The sequence below is a fragment of the Acromyrmex echinatior genome, chromosome 19, assembly GCF_024713525.1.
Source record: "Acromyrmex echinatior isolate Ae372 chromosome 19, ASM2471352v2, whole genome shotgun sequence".
Classification (NCBI taxonomy): Eukaryota; Metazoa; Arthropoda; class Insecta; order Hymenoptera; family Formicidae; genus Acromyrmex; species Acromyrmex echinatior.
In genome coordinates this window covers 601,450-617,222 of record NC_141870.1, presented here as the reverse complement: position 1 = coordinate 617,222, position 15,773 = coordinate 601,450, and the positions used below count along the sequence as shown (strand labels likewise).

General features: G+C 29.2%; 4 protein-coding genes across 5 annotated transcripts; 1 reads left to right on the top strand and 3 right to left on the bottom strand.

Moving 5' to 3' along the window:
- Positions 1 to 809: 809 nt before the first annotated feature.
- Positions 810 to 4,942, bottom strand: LOC105147304 (Protein ITFG3). Its single transcript, XM_011058215.2, has 4 exons — positions 4,641 to 4,942; positions 3,597 to 3,927; positions 2,756 to 3,316; positions 810 to 2,670 (listed from the first exon to the last, which is right to left on the bottom strand). The coding sequence occupies exons 1-4, from the start codon at positions 4,773 to 4,775 to the stop codon at positions 1,976 to 1,978; spliced, it is 1,722 nt and encodes a 573-aa protein (XP_011056517.1). The 5' UTR covers positions 4,776 to 4,942; the 3' UTR covers positions 810 to 1,975.
- A 2,451-nt stretch (positions 4,943 to 7,393) lies between these two features.
- On the bottom strand, positions 7,394 to 8,477 carry Sys1 (Sys1 golgi trafficking protein). Its single transcript, XM_011058214.2, has 2 exons — positions 8,164 to 8,477; positions 7,394 to 8,047 (listed from the first exon to the last, which is right to left on the bottom strand). Exon 2 carries the CDS (start codon positions 7,930 to 7,932, stop codon positions 7,450 to 7,452), a length of 483 nt encoding a protein of 160 aa, XP_011056516.1. The 5' UTR covers positions 7,933 to 8,047; positions 8,164 to 8,477; the 3' UTR covers positions 7,394 to 7,449.
- Positions 8,478 to 8,819: 342 nt separating this feature from the next.
- Positions 8,820 to 10,607, bottom strand: ND-13A (NADH dehydrogenase (ubiquinone) 13 kDa A subunit). The gene is made up of 3 exons (XM_011058213.2): positions 10,338 to 10,607; positions 9,238 to 9,414; positions 8,820 to 8,978 (listed from the first exon to the last, which is right to left on the bottom strand). The coding sequence occupies exons 1-3, from the start codon at positions 10,476 to 10,478 to the stop codon at positions 8,916 to 8,918; spliced, it is 381 nt and encodes a 126-aa protein (XP_011056515.1). The 5' UTR covers positions 10,479 to 10,607; the 3' UTR covers positions 8,820 to 8,915.
- Positions 10,608 to 10,748: 141 nt separating this feature from the next.
- LOC105147300 (uncharacterized) lies at positions 10,749 to 15,735 on the top strand. 2 transcript variants are annotated; one of them, XR_015548250.1, is made up of 5 exons: positions 10,749 to 11,455; positions 11,684 to 11,794; positions 11,899 to 12,162; positions 12,696 to 13,016; positions 13,212 to 15,735. XR_015548250.1 is itself a non-coding variant. In XM_011058209.2 (4 exons), the coding sequence occupies exons 1-4, from the start codon at positions 11,206 to 11,208 to the stop codon at positions 12,890 to 12,892; spliced, it is 822 nt and encodes a 273-aa protein (XP_011056511.1). In that variant the 5' UTR covers positions 10,749 to 11,205; the 3' UTR covers positions 12,893 to 15,735. The 2 variants fall into 2 exon arrangements, 1 of the variants encoding a protein (XP_011056511.1); XM_011058209.2 differs by having other exon boundaries at positions 12,696 to 15,735.
- Positions 15,736 to 15,773: the final 38 nt, after the last annotated feature.

The window sequence follows — 15,773 nt, the reverse complement described above, 5'->3', positions numbered from 1 at the left end:
TATAATGTAAATATGTACAAGTAATATTATTTACTAATAAAAATGTGTGTGCGTGCGCACGTGTGTGTGTACATATACAGAATGGATTAAAAGTCTGAATACAGTCGAATATTTCGAAAACAATTATTTTTGAAAAAAATGTTTCAAACAAAGTTGTAGGATTTAAAAAGATCTATTTATTGATCTTACCAACTTGATCCTTGAGTGATTAACGTCAGGTTTTTTTAAAGACAAGATCACGATTTTTTAAAGTAAAAACTTTTATTTTTCATTGTATATTGTAGTTTATCTCATGAGCTTTTCAAAACATTGTAATAAAAAATTTTTAAGTACTTTTCAGTTATAAGACTTGAAAGTTACATTACCATCGGCATTAGTGTTATCTAAGATATCCAATTGATAATTAAAACTTTTAAATGTTTAAGATTACAATCTTGACATCATATATCAAAGTCAAGACCATTAGAGGTTGTTCTTCTCATTTTTATTTTTACACTTAGAATAAAAATAAGAAAAACAATCTCCAAAAATCTTGATCATGATATCAAGATCATGACTCTGAACATTAAACAAATTTTTTTCGCTTTTTTCATTATAGGCGGAAAAAGTTACATTTAATCGTCACTCGGAATGTATCAAGTACTAATAGTATTTAAGATCTTTAAGAGAAAAAATAATTGCAAGCAACTTTGAATCGATGTAGTATAATAATTTGTTAAAAAGAGCAGAACTTTGTGTCGCAAAAGGAGGCGAGCGATTTAAACATTTGTTTACGTAATTAAGTTAAAAATCAATGAAATTTGTTCACATAAGTTATATAGTCTGTCTTTATTAACGAATATTTATGATATATATTATGCGTTTATGTACATAAAATTAAGAAAACATCAACAAAAGTCACACTCTTGATAGTGTATTGAATTTATCTTGAAGACTCCTTTACAATGTTACGAAAACAAATTGTATGGGGCTATTACTTGAAAGTTCGCGTGTTCAGGTGTGGTATACGTAAAATATTCACTAACATATTAAATATTTATAATTTAAAAACTATTATAGCCTCGACATTTTGGTATTAAAGTATTAAAGTTTTAGTCTCAAAATGATCTCAAGAATCTACTCTTAAGCGTTGTACAAATACCCTGTGTAACGCAATCTGTATAATGTAATATATAGTTGCAATAAGCAAATAGAAGCTCTATCTAAATTCATAACTATATACTAAATTGATAATTATAACTTACTAGCATAATTCATTTAATACATTATACTACATTAGATATATTAAAGATATATACAAATATCATGCATACATAATCGTTTTAATTAAATGTTCCAGTTTGTAACAGATTTCTCGTAAATTCAATCAGTACGTTTTGAAATATTAAATAATTAACTTATATGTTGTTAGTCAATAATACTGAATTTAAAGGTCAGAGAATTAAGATAATATATTATGACTAGACTTTAGATCAATTAAAAATTGAAAATTAACAACATAATTCATAATAACATGTAAAACATACAGAGTGTTTTATATCAATAATTATTTATGCTCGATTTAAATTTTATAAGATAAAAATTATTTAATTACTAATATTGTTAAAAAATTATTTAATTATTGATATTTTTTAATAAAAGGTTTCTTGAATTTCCAAAAAATCTATTTGTTTAAAATACAAAATTTTTTATAGTAATGGCTTAATTCAAGGCACTATTCAAGAAACAGAGAAATGAATAGTTAATGTGAATTAATAAATAATAAAATATATGGAAATAATTCATTGATGTAATATAAAAAAAATTTAAAAAATTGTTGTATTATAAAATAATTAAGGAAGCAATTCACAAAAATTCATTTATAAAAAAGATATTTTATCTGAGATGATTGACGATCAAATCATCATTAAGTAACAGAATGCAAGTATAATCATATGTTGAATACAAAATATGATTTTACAATTTTACGATAAAACTAAACATTTCCATGTATCAAATTAGATATTATGGAATCCATTTTTATTACTTGTATTTTTGATATTAATGCTTTTATTGAGTTCGAGTTGTATGAAGACCAATAACTTATCAGTTCTGGAAATTCATTGTTATTGATGTACTTTGCTTCAATAGAAGTAAAATATTTTCGCGAATTTAAATTTGGTTGACAGTCAAGTTTATGACACAATTGTATTACGTCACATTGACTAGCATTAATAGCTTGAATATCAGTATAATTCACAAAAACTATAAGAACTCTTTCTACAAGTGTTTGTTCTGTTATAGTTGTTTTCTCTGTATGTTCTAACGGTAAATCCATCCACTGCCAAAATTTAATGGCAAATCCAGAAGTATAAAGTTTATTCAAAGTCACAAAAAACACTGGTTTCGATGCAAATGTATTCGAACTCACATGATCCCACAGAATTATTGGTTCGTTTGTTAATCTCTGCAAAGTTAGATTTATACTGGTACGGCAAAATTGTCCTGGACATACTCCTTCGTTTTCTATAGTCAAATGATGATAAGGAGTAGGCCTCCAACTATATTCATTTTCATATGGTTTTATAATTTTGAATAATCGTGGCATTACCACAGATTCTGCAAATTTCTTATGTACTTGTGTTTTTAAATTATGGAATAATTCTTTTAAAGACATAAATCTTGTAACATCTGTAACAAGTAAATATTTCTTAATAATATAAATAAAAAAAACATAAAAAGATCTGAAACATAAAGAGATATTTAAATAACATACATTTTGCATTGTCATCATAACAATGATAGGATATATTGCCATTAAGAACAAGATTATATATATCAATGGGAACGCAATTATTAAGTGAATAACGTTCCAATAATTGACCAGTCTTGCCAGATAAAAGAACAAGAGATGATATGTTTGCATTATCTACCGCTATACTTAATAAATCTGCAATATTATCAGCATCAATGTCTGGTATAATAACTGGTAATTTAGGGACTGTGCGAGCTGTAGCACTCCAATGAATTGTTCCAGCGATCGGTTCTATGCTAATGAGTAGGCCTCGTTCACCAGCAACAATGCAGTCTGGTTTTCCAGATTGATCAATATCAATACTAGTACAATCTATAATAGTAGGCAATCGTTTTAATGGAACCAGCCATAATGGTAATCCATTATTTCCTTGCATAGATATAACTCCTCCTCCTTCTGGAGGTATCTGTCGCTGATGAGTCACTCCATCGCTTGTATCATTTCTTTTATATTGTTCACCATGAAGAAGAAATATTAGATTGTACGGAGATCCAGGTATTAGAGTAATAGGCCCATATATTTCTATATTTAACAGAAAGATTTTAAAAATTAATACATTAAAATTGCATAGATGAGCGAATAAATAAGTATATGAGCCCCTGTGTGTATCAATAAATAAATTTTAATTTTTATCACCTTGATTATTACAGGCAAAATTAAGATTCCTTACTGACTTTTAACTTGTCCTATATACTATCTCATAAAAAATAGTTTTATATTTAATTAAATAACTATTATAAATATCTAATGCAAATAGAAATAAAATTATAATACAATATGTAGCTTACAATAATACACTCACCTACATCTTGCAATGTTTTATCCCACGATATAGAAGAATGTGGTTCAATAATTGGTGAACAAATCATTGAACTATCACAAGGTAATACATATAAAAAAATAATTATCGTAATAATGCATAATAATATGGACATAAATAAACAGAAACGCCTCATTGGCGATATATCTCTTCTTTTCCAAACATCATATTGCTCACTTCCTTCAATTACCATTATTGGTATATCATCTCGATAATATTTGATTATGTTTTGTCTGTTTCTCGTATTATTTTCTAGAGTTTGCGTTTCATCCAGTGGATGAAATGTACCATTTTCATGATTTGAATGTAATTCCTAAATAAAAAAAGAATAAGATATTAAATACAAATTTGAATACAATATATTTGTAAATATTGATCGTATCATCTATTTAAACAATAATTAAAAAAGACTCGCAATCTTGAAAATATAATCAAAACTAAATTAAATCAGGACTAATGAGAATCAGCGCAGTTGTTAGAGATAGGTTAGAAAATGTATCACAGCCACGCAACACTGACATACGTTGCAATTTTCATGTTTATGCTTTAGGTATTTATCTGCTTTTAAAACACGAATTCTCTGCTTTAAAAAATAAATTCTATAAAAACAAAAATTATATAAGAAAATAATTAGTTTTGATTTGAAAACAGAGAACTTGTGTAAAGCAGAAAATATTTGTTCTAACCTCACTTATATTTGTTCTAACCTCACTTATGTTCTCGCTGACAGATTCCCTAACCTGAATAATCGTTAACTTCAACGATTAATATCTCGATTCGCGAAGCAGAGTGACACTTTTTTTCTGCCAAAATTCTTTTGTTTCGGGCAAAAACGCGTCGACTAAGCCTAATTTTATTTATTTTTGAGTTACTTGAGAAGACTAGATTGTATAACTACCCAAATTTTTTTATGAAAAAGTGAAACAGTGTTATAATAAAGAGATACAACTATAATGATTGACATGCGCATTTCTATAATACATATTATATATATTAATTAAAATCATATAAAATGTATTCTTTTACCGCTGTCGTAGTGTTGTCAGCTTTGTAAGGAATATCATTAGGTTGAGTTAAACGTTCTTCCTCATCTTCGGTATCAGTATTGCTTAAACTCTGTGGAAGAGGAGTATAACCTTTGCCACTATGATCGATCGACATGTTAAATAAATATCACGTTCTTGTAATTATAATTATTTCTCTTCTTCTACAACTAAATCATAATTACTAACTAAGGATCAGCACTCAGCAGGTATGACGAGAATCTCCACGGACTTTTACTAGACTGCGCACTCTGAATGCATTCAATACGAACACCAGGCGTGCCATTGCACAATGGCAACTAAATATAGAAGAACCAATAAGAAATTTGCCCCAAAGTTAGAGCAAAATTTAAATACAGTACGAATGATAGAATGGGTTAATTTAATTCTCGCAACAAATAATAAAATGAACAAGAGATTTACTGTTTGCTGATATCTGAACGCAGGTCTTTTGGATATTGGCGCTCTGATCTTCCATCTGGATCTCACATGTGATTTTAATCACGCACTACGGTCTTAACTTGAATGATTGAAAGAACTGATTTGAAACAATATGAATCGAATACTCAAACTGAATGATTTAATTTATAAATGACTGAATTTTGTAAGAATGAGTCTCGCAATGTTGCGATCTATATATATATATATATATATATATATTAGGTGTTGGAATTAATTCGTAGCGTTTTTTAATGAAAGAATGTTATTTATTTCACATGAGCATTAAAAAATACATTAATGAAAGTACTTCCCATCACTTGTAAAACGCTACGAATTAATTCCAACACCTAATATATATATAGGAGTCTTTTCGAGAGTGATTCTCTGATAGAATATATCGAGTTAATAAGGATATCAACACTATTTATAAACATCTTTTATATTGTTGTATTTACTTTATTATTTTTTCTTATCTCTATTTTCTTTCTAATTTTTCTTAGCATATATTTCTATGCCTTTCAATCTAAAAATAATATTAGCTTTTTCTGTTCATTGTGAATACTGTTCAATTCAAAATTTTGAAATGCAGTTTTTCAATCCAATTGCATCCAATTGAATCTAATTGAATCCAATTGAATTCAATTAAATCCAAAAAAAGTATTCCCTATTTAAAATACGCATTCAAATAGAAAAAAATTTCAATCCATTTTAATCCATTCTCGTTTGCTGGGTAGGTATTTATGTCATCTGCAATGTACTTTTTTTGCTATTAATAATATATGAAAACTCAATTTTTAAAGAATGGCTTGAATCTGAACCTTCCAGAACTTGTAACACAAAAACTAGCTATAGAAAGAGATTGGTCCCATAAAGACAATTGTCCAGAATGATGAGAATTACAATATATTCAAAATTTAACCAATTTGACAGAAATTTCCATAAAATTGATACAGGATAATTTTCTTTCTTTACGGATCAAAAATAAGAAAAAAATGTTTGTTTTAATATACTTGATTCATATAAATTCTTTCAAATTCTTTAGAAACTTTTTTTGATTGTCATTTTTTTACCAAATTTTTATAATAAAAAAATGTTACCCACTGTATTTCGATCAACAATACTTTAATCATTTTATAGAAATTATATACCTTATCATTTCAGTTTGTATTTTAACGTTACATGCATAATTATGTCCAGTATTAGTTAATACAATCCGTTAATACATATGCACACATACATCTTAAATTACACCACTAAATAGTAGATGTAATATGTATCGTCGTTTATGAAAAGAGATTAAGATATTATTATGTGTTGAAGAAAATATCGAGGTTCATTATTCTTTGTTTTATTATGTATCGATGTTTCAGATAAAAATCCTTTTATTTGGAATGTCTGATAACATCATTAAAATTATAATTAATATAAAATATATACTAGTCATAATATTTATTTAATATATTAAGTAGCAAATAAATTATATTATAATAATAAGATATAATAATTTCATCATCAATATAAATTATTATGTTGATATTGAAATTATTATATTACTGAAATTATTATATTGAGACATAATTTATAAATAAACTATACGTAAGAATCGTAAGACAGAAAGATTACTTCATATGAAAAGGGTGCAAATCAGGGTAAAATTTATAGCCGAATAACCGTTTTTACATATTATCTGCAAGAAAGTCTGAAAAATGGAGAAACCATTCAGAATAGTCCCATTAAATTAAAAAAAAATGATTATATATGTATAATTAGGTAATGTATACATTTATGTAATTTATGTATATTCAAATTATGCTAATTAGCATATTGCGAATTATATTAGTTTATTCAAAAACTTTAATAGATTTATCTGTCAATATTCGCATTGGTTCTTATTGGGGATTTTTAATTTATCATTATTATTAAATATATTATCAATCGTACATTTATTATTATTATACATTTATTCATTTATGTTAAAATCTATTAAAATTAATGAATGATACTTTTCTATAAATACTGATATTAAATTTGTATTAGAAGATTGCATTTAGAGATGTCTAAGAGATCTATAAGAGATTCCAAACAATACAAAATCTAAAATTGTGACACAAGATGTCTTTAAGTTGTCTTTTAGACGCAAAAAAACGTCTTATAACGTGATTTCAGATACTTTTTGTTTGTCTGGGATGTCTCTTTAACATATTAAAATTTGAATTATATATATATATATATATATATATATATATATATATGTGTGTGTAGTTTTAATAAATTTTAACACTGATGATAACAATATATTTATTAAAGAGATTTATTTAAGTTTCATCTTTTATCAATTGACAAATTTTATCTCATAAGGCTATCTTTTGACTATTCATACTTAAAGGTATAGCTTGCAGTTCAGTTCTCATACAAAGGAATTCTCCACAGACACACATTATACTTAACGAGACGAGATTTAAACACCACCAGCTGAAAGATGTCGGATAAGTTCCATTATAAGCCCAACAACAAATCAAATGAATGCAATGGGCTGTACATGCAAAGTCCATGCATAATTTTGTTCTTTGCACTAGCCACCATAATGCAAATGCTCCCACAAAAGCATTCAGAACAAACATAACAATAATTAATTGTCCTCCGAAGTCACGAACATGTATTTCTTTATACTGAAACACATAATCCAACGATTTTGTCCAGTCCAACAACGATGCAACAATCCAAATCCAGAATCCAAGGCAAAGATACATGATAGATTGTACAGCAATTATCTGAGAAATTATGAGAAAGGGATCCCATGTTGTCTTGCGGAATTGTCCAGAAAGATTGTTCATTTTTTTTGTTCTAGAAATGATACTTATTATGTTTGAACCTTTTGTGTATGTTTAAGCCTTTTAAACAAATGTATGCAAACTTTCATCATTCTTAACTTCTTCTAAAATTCAGTATCTGTAAAAGTAAAGTAACTAAAATGTTTTTGAGAAGGAATATAGATAATATAAAATTCGAATATTAAAAGTTGGTAGATATTTTTTGAGCTATTATATTTATCGTGTAATACTTACATTATAACTGAAAAGTTAAAATACATAAATAGAATTCAGTTTGAATAATTTGTTCAGATACATTTAATATATTGGTGAAAGAAAAAATAATTATTCAGTTTAGCATAACCAGCTCCGAGTTTAATGAAATTAGACTAATTGGATTCATTCGATGCATTTTTGCATGAAATGAACAAATCTGGCAGAAATAAAACGTCGTTCTGACTCGTAAACCATGATATTAATTGTTAAAAGTTGATGACAATGATGACTATCTTAGGTTAGGAAATCTGTCATAACCGCAAAATATTGCAATCAGTGTTGCCAACTCGCTGTGAGTTTTCAGGAGCACGTTTGAAATTCAAAAACACCGAAGAAAACTAGAGTTTACAAAAATACGCAGTAAAAAAATAGTTTTAAAAAATTGATGTGACTTTGATCAGATTTTGGCAACACCACCTAAGGTTGAACTGATACAATCAGTGAATAGATCTTTTAAATTCTACAACTTCTATCTAAAACATTTTTTTACAAAACTTATATTTTTTGAAATATTCATATTATTTTATATGTAGATATATCACTTAGGTTTCATATAATTAAAAATAATATTACTTGGGTTTTACTTTTTAAGTTGATACAACAGTTTTTTTTTTAATTAAATTGTCACGTGTCAGTTTTATTTTATACATTTATTACAACAAACATGACATTCTAAAATATATCTTATAAGTTAACAATTAATATAATACTACTCATATACACATATACATCTAATGATTCTCCTTATAAAAACGCAATCCACAATAACCGCAAGTATGATTGCCTGGTTTATCCTATAAAAGAATAAAATAAGTTTTAATCTTTTTTAGAAATAAAATTTTATTATAATCTATGATATGATATTTATTTTAATATTTAAATAATTATTACTAAATAACAAATAATGAAATACATATAATAAAAGATAATATGTACTCTACATATAATTAGTGAAAGTATGAAATAAGTGTTGTACACTTATATACATATGAGTGTATAAAATTATTGTACTTTATATTTTTACTGTAACACACACAATAATACAAATCTTACCAGATTTATATAAACTTTAGGATGTCCAAGAGGGCCTCCACCACCATCACAAGCTACAATTCTATCTTTCTTAGGAGACGGTGGTACTTCATCTATCAATTTAATTGCCCAATTTTTATTAACTTCTTTTGGCCTGTTTAAAAATCTTACTAATCGATAGTCATCTTTTTCAAATGCCTAATAAAGTATGACAATATATAATTAAAGAAACAAGTACATAGTATTCATTAAAGAAGTTATAAAGGACAATATTAGAAATGATTCTCTATACTTTTTGAAAATGAGCTCATGGCGATTGAAATTATTCGATTTATTATATTTATGTAGTATCAATAAATCTTGACCATACAATAAAATTTACAATTTAATCACAAATCGGATAATCAAACCTCGTAGGTTATGATAATATCTATTATCAATTTTTGATAGAAGTTAGTAAAAATATGATAAAATCTACTAATATATGATAAAATAATAATAGTACATATAATAGACTATAGAAATTGTGCAAAATCTACTATCATTTCGTAATCAATTAAATAGTTACAAAAAATTTGTTTTTCATTCCTGAACTAAACTGCACTAAAATTATCTTTCTCATTTTCACGAAATATCAAACATGTCCCTTTAAGTTCCAAAAGTATATACTAATTCAACCATAAAAAACTGATCTAAAATAATAGATTCTATTTGGTTTCTACCAACAATTTGCTGATTATGGCCCAGTTCCATACATGGTGTATCATCTTATCTTTTAATATTCAATGAATAAGAATAAGATGATACATCATGTGCATTATACACTTTATAAAATGCAACCTATATTGACAAGATCTATTGGCAAAATATGATGCAGATACAAATGATAGTAGATCTATTGTAAATCTGCTGACATTCTACTGTTATACTACAGATAATTTGTTCATTGGAAAAATCATCACTTATCTAATATATATATAATCAATAAGTATAATAAATATATCTTTATAAATCCAGATAAGTACGATGTATTACCAGTCTACATGAATTTTGTTACTTGAATAAGTAAAGTAATATCTTATAAAAAAAATTTTTATGTGATTGAACCAAGAACATCTCACCTGACCAGTATGAGTAACTTGAGTATCAACTTCATCAGTGGTTGCATATGTGCGTCTCGTTATAGCATCTACCATGAATACATTTCGTTTATATAACTGATTAAAAGGCATAAATAATCCATTGATCTTTTTTGTTGCCATATTTGATATCAATTATCAGTGATATTGTATACTATTTATCGAAAGAGGTTATAATCGTAACCTCATCGAAATCTTTTGCAAGACAGGGAGTCCAAAGTGAACAAAACTTCTCAACATTGATAGATGGCGTTATGATACTAATCTAGTTAAAATCACTAGAGTGTAAGGAAAGCTGGGGAAACTTTCCAACAAGGGCTGTGTTCCAAAATTCATTGCCGGCGCTGAAAATCTACAGTTTATCTTACGTATACTGTACATTTTTACTGGCAATCAATTTTGGAACACAGCTAAAAGAAACAGGATGTTTTCCAATAATGTACCAAGATAACACACTAGGGCTTCGATCATGGTATTCCACTTTCAAGGATGCACAATCGTGAACATGGCGGCTGCTCTTTGACCAATCAAAACGTTGCTCCAAATTGTTTCTTATATCATGGAAGATGGAAGTAACACGCTATATATCGGGGTTTCGTTTTGAAACGCTTTCGGAGACTCGTCGTTCTCTGTTTGACTCGTAAATGTGAGTCGAAATTCCTCAGATACGGAAGAACGAAGATTTTCTCGCAGATCGAGCTTCCCCTCTCCGGAACGAGGGGAGGCAAACAATTTCTGAACGTGCGAGGTTTTAGGTTATAAAGGCTAGCATTCGCCAATGTAAACAGCGACGAGGGGGGGGGAGGGCGATTACGCTGGTATCCTCGAATCTATCTGGAAAGCGAGCCTTATGTATTGGAATAGAACAGTAACTGGTGCTGCACGGGAAGAAATGCCTTTGAGCTCGATTAGCCGTGCTACAAATGCTTCCACCGCAACGGTGGAGGGCGTAAATCCCGGCACGAGCACGCAGATTACATCGACCTGCTGCACTCCGCCACCATCCTATCATAATATCAATTTACCCCTCGGTCATCCCTCCACGTTAACCAACGAACGTGGTGCGCCACCCTCGTATGAGGAGGCGATAGATCCTAATGGTACGTTATCGTAGATTTATAATATATGCACCTTCATGTTGTATGGCTATGTTCGGAAATGTCACCTGAGTGACATTTCTTTGCCTATCAATTTAATATACCTTGTTGTTCATACAATTGATAAACAAAGATAAAATTACATTATGAAATACCCAGGTGATATTTTCAAATACAGTCCATATATTTAAAATAAATTAAATATGTCTATCTCTCTGTATTTTTTTCCAGCACCACCACCATCTTACGATTCTTTATTTGGTCGTATGAGAGAAGCCCGTAAAATATCCAAAGGCATATTTGATTTTTTAAAAAATATTGTTGTTCTGCTCTTAGGCACAAGTAAGTTGATATGCTTATTAAGTATCGACGATAGATGAAAAGATGAAAATAAAATAGGAAAACCTTAATAACTATACACAAAATGTAAAGTCGTTATTTTCCAGTCGGATGTACCATCATTCTTGGAGTAACGATAGTGGTACCAATTTGTATGATGGTGATCGGTGGACTGTATCTTTACGATTGTCCACAGGGTGAATACATTCCCGTATACTTATTAGTAGGCGGTGGATTTGGAGTATTTAAGCAATTATTAACTTTGTCGGCTAGAGTACGGCAACGTCAAGAAGAAAGAGATGAGGAAAGGATTAGACAATCGCCTACACAGACTTTGATCAATTGTTTTATGCTGGGATGGTTCATTATTGGTAATCATATTGCTATTGCTGATTTTTAAGCCTTGACAGTATTAAATTTGTAATTACATTCCAATATATGTATATTTTCTCTCTCTCTCTCTCTCTCTCTCTCTCTCTCTATATATATATATATATATATATATATATATATTGGGTGGATCCATATATTCGTTCGGTTTTTGAAGATAAAATGAAATAAGTTTTTTTCATACAAAGAATGAATTTTAATCAATGATATGATTCTCCGTTTTTACACTACTAACAAAAACCGAACGAATATATGGATCCACCCAATATATATATATATATATATATATATATATACTATTCCTAATACATAAATTGTTTCCACTTCAATTTATCTCAAAATTACACTTAAAAATTTTGTTAGTAAAAATATCTAGAAAATCTAGGAATTTTCAGAAAATTGTTTCAGTAAAAATTTCAGTGAAATTATTTATTGTTATGTAATTTTTTTTTTTTTTTTTTGTTAATTATACTGGGTATTTTCGAGAGCAATCTTATAAATTTATTAATTACAGGTTCTATGTGGGTATACAAAGAATATGAACCAAATTATGATCCAGCATTAGGGAAGTATTGTAATAAGACACTATATTTATTTGCCTTCTGGCTAATTACGTCGGTCTACATATGCATGGGTATCATAACGGCCGGCCTGTGCAGCATTTCCGTAGCTAGTATTGCGTTTCAGAGACCGCCGTCGGATTTGATGTGAGATAACGCTGTTTAGTCGCTTTGTGTCTCCGAAATGACGCTCATCTATGATCTACATTTGACATAATCAGAATGATATTTATCGAATGAAAGAATTCCTATTGTGTACACGCTATGGATGATAAGTATGCGTAATTTTGCATTGTATGCACTTGATTTTTCTGTATCGAGATACCATCGACATCATCCCGCGTTCCTCCTCGCTAATCGTTAAAATACAAACGGCTCATTCTTATATTTATATTAACGATGATCGGAAGTTGAAATATCGAATTTGTATATAGATATGTGCCGTATAAGCGAAAAAAATCTCATTTTAGGAGCAAAGAGAGAGTCACTCATCAAGAGCTGGCACCATTGCTCGCTGAAACGAGTCGCTTCGCGCGACAAAGTGCAAATTTCGTCCACGTTTACGTACCTGAGATGCTTAAACGACTTCGAAGAAAATCGTTGGCACATTAAACGCACACTCTAGGCGCACCGGCGCGCGATCCAAGTTCAAGCAAGATCCAAGTTCAAGTAAGATCATATAAATGACTTCTCACGATGCACAAACGAGTGCAATAGCTTATTGAATAATTCGACTGTTGTGATGATATCCCTGATGCCGTAAGAAATGCGGTGAAACATACATCGAAGTCGGTTATCTATCTTGAAGCCTCTCGATAAAGCCGGGATTAGAGGCGAAAGGAAAACAGAGTCGCTTCGACCAGATCAAGGGCTGTGTGTACGTCGCGTTACTCGCGAATTTTTTTATCTTGTGCCAAGTGGACGCGAAGTCGCAACCAAAGTATTTTGCTATCACAATGTTGCTAGCGCCAATGCGCCACAGATTTTACAAATTCGTTTGTAAACTCGCTCAGAACTCGTACCAAGAACGAGCTGAATGCGAATGCGCGACTCGCGCTATGCTAGTACAGTTGACGACGCTTTGATACGACGGTCTAATATAATTTTACGATATAAATGTTAGGCATTGCATCGTTTTCTCGATAACACTTTACCTTAAGCACTTTATGACCGGACTTGACTAATATAACACTCTACTCACTCATGACTTGTAACTTACCTATTTAAAAGACTGCGATCTCTTACGTGACATCTTTATGTATTTATTCGCCCTGTCCTCCGTCCTTTTACGTCTCGGTAGATCTTTATAGAATCTTCATGTTTCTTGACGTAATTCGTTTTTTTTATGAGGGTTGTCACAGATTTGGAAAACCGGAAAAAGTCAGGGAAAAATATAAAAGAATCCGGAATTTTTCAACCTTTGTTCTATTAAAATACTTTCATTCCAAACAATTGTTATAATTTTTTAAATAACTATCTAATAATTGTGGATACAATAATCCAATACTGAGTTTCTTAATCAGTATTTTAAACTGTATACTACATCATGTGTCGGTCATTATATTAAAGGAAATATAATTCCTTTTTAAATATAAAAATTAGACATTTCTTACAAATTTAATTTTTGTTTTAATTTCCGTATAGTTTAATATAAATTTACTTTAATTAAACTTTTTTATATTTAAGATACATTTTACAAATGTATTTGATCTGAAAAACCTGGAAAAGTCAGGAAATTTTAAAATTCATTTTCTGTGACAACCCCAAATAAGTCGCGCGAAGCAATCAACTAGAAAAGTACAGATGTATATGCGTTTTTCTTTGCGTATTGTCTTAAAAACTAAAATTGATAGTATTTGCCAGTATTGTGGGGACTTACTACTCTCTAAAAATCAGCATGCTCTGCCAAATCGTGCAATATGACGTCATTAAATTTGTGATTCGATTATATTATCAAGTATATTATCGAATATCGTTGTATATAACTCAATACTACTGTTTCTCCCACTTTCGTATAACTTTATCAACTTTTCCTGACTGAAGTTTAGTCTTCCTTTTTCAACTTTTACGTTTTGTAAATGTAATTATTCTCAGCATAAAACTAGTTATAAGTTAGACATACAAAAGTAGTTCGAAAAGTTTTCGAACTACTGCCTGACACAGAAATAACGCCACAAATATCAAATTGGTATAATTTTAGAGTTTGATCCTGCACAGAGTTGCTGTTAAAATTTCAGATAGATGTGTTCATTAGTTTCTTTGTTTCGTGTAAAGTAATTAACTTTTGATTCCATCAAGACAATGCACTTGCTCACATGTCTTTAATTGCAGCCGCAAAATTCCATGAATTTGTTCCACATGTACATGTATCATATTTGACCAAATCTGATCTTGTAGAACCAATTCATGAAATTTTTCGACTGCAATTGTACAAATGTGAGCGGGTATATCGTTATGATGGAACCAAAAATTGGTTGCTTTATACGATCGAAACAAAGAAACTAATGAACTGACATTTTAACAATCGTCCTATGCAGGATCAAACTTTTCTAAAAATTATAGTAGTTTGATTTGCGGCGTCGTTTTATGTCAGGTCGAAAACTTTACCCTATACAGAGAATAATCGTGCCCGTGTAGCTGTGATGCGCTCATGAACGTGCTTGTATTTCGATTATATACAATAACCGAGCTTGCGCTTTCAATTTCGTGTTTAATATATTAAAAAAAATATGTATATAATGCCAATTAATTGCAAATATATATGCACACGCACACGCACATATATGTACCACTAATACAATCTATTGAATAGATATAAAGATAATAAATGATTAAAATAACGAATTTTACTGTTGACTTTATCGTTATTTTAATCACTTATTATCTTTATATCTATTCGATAAATTGCATTATTTAATAAAGTAAATTTAGAATGCGCTCTTTATAATAAGATTAATGTTTAAAAACAATGTTTAATAAAAATTTTTAATAAAATTTGTAAATTACAATTTAAATTCCTAAAGATAAGCATT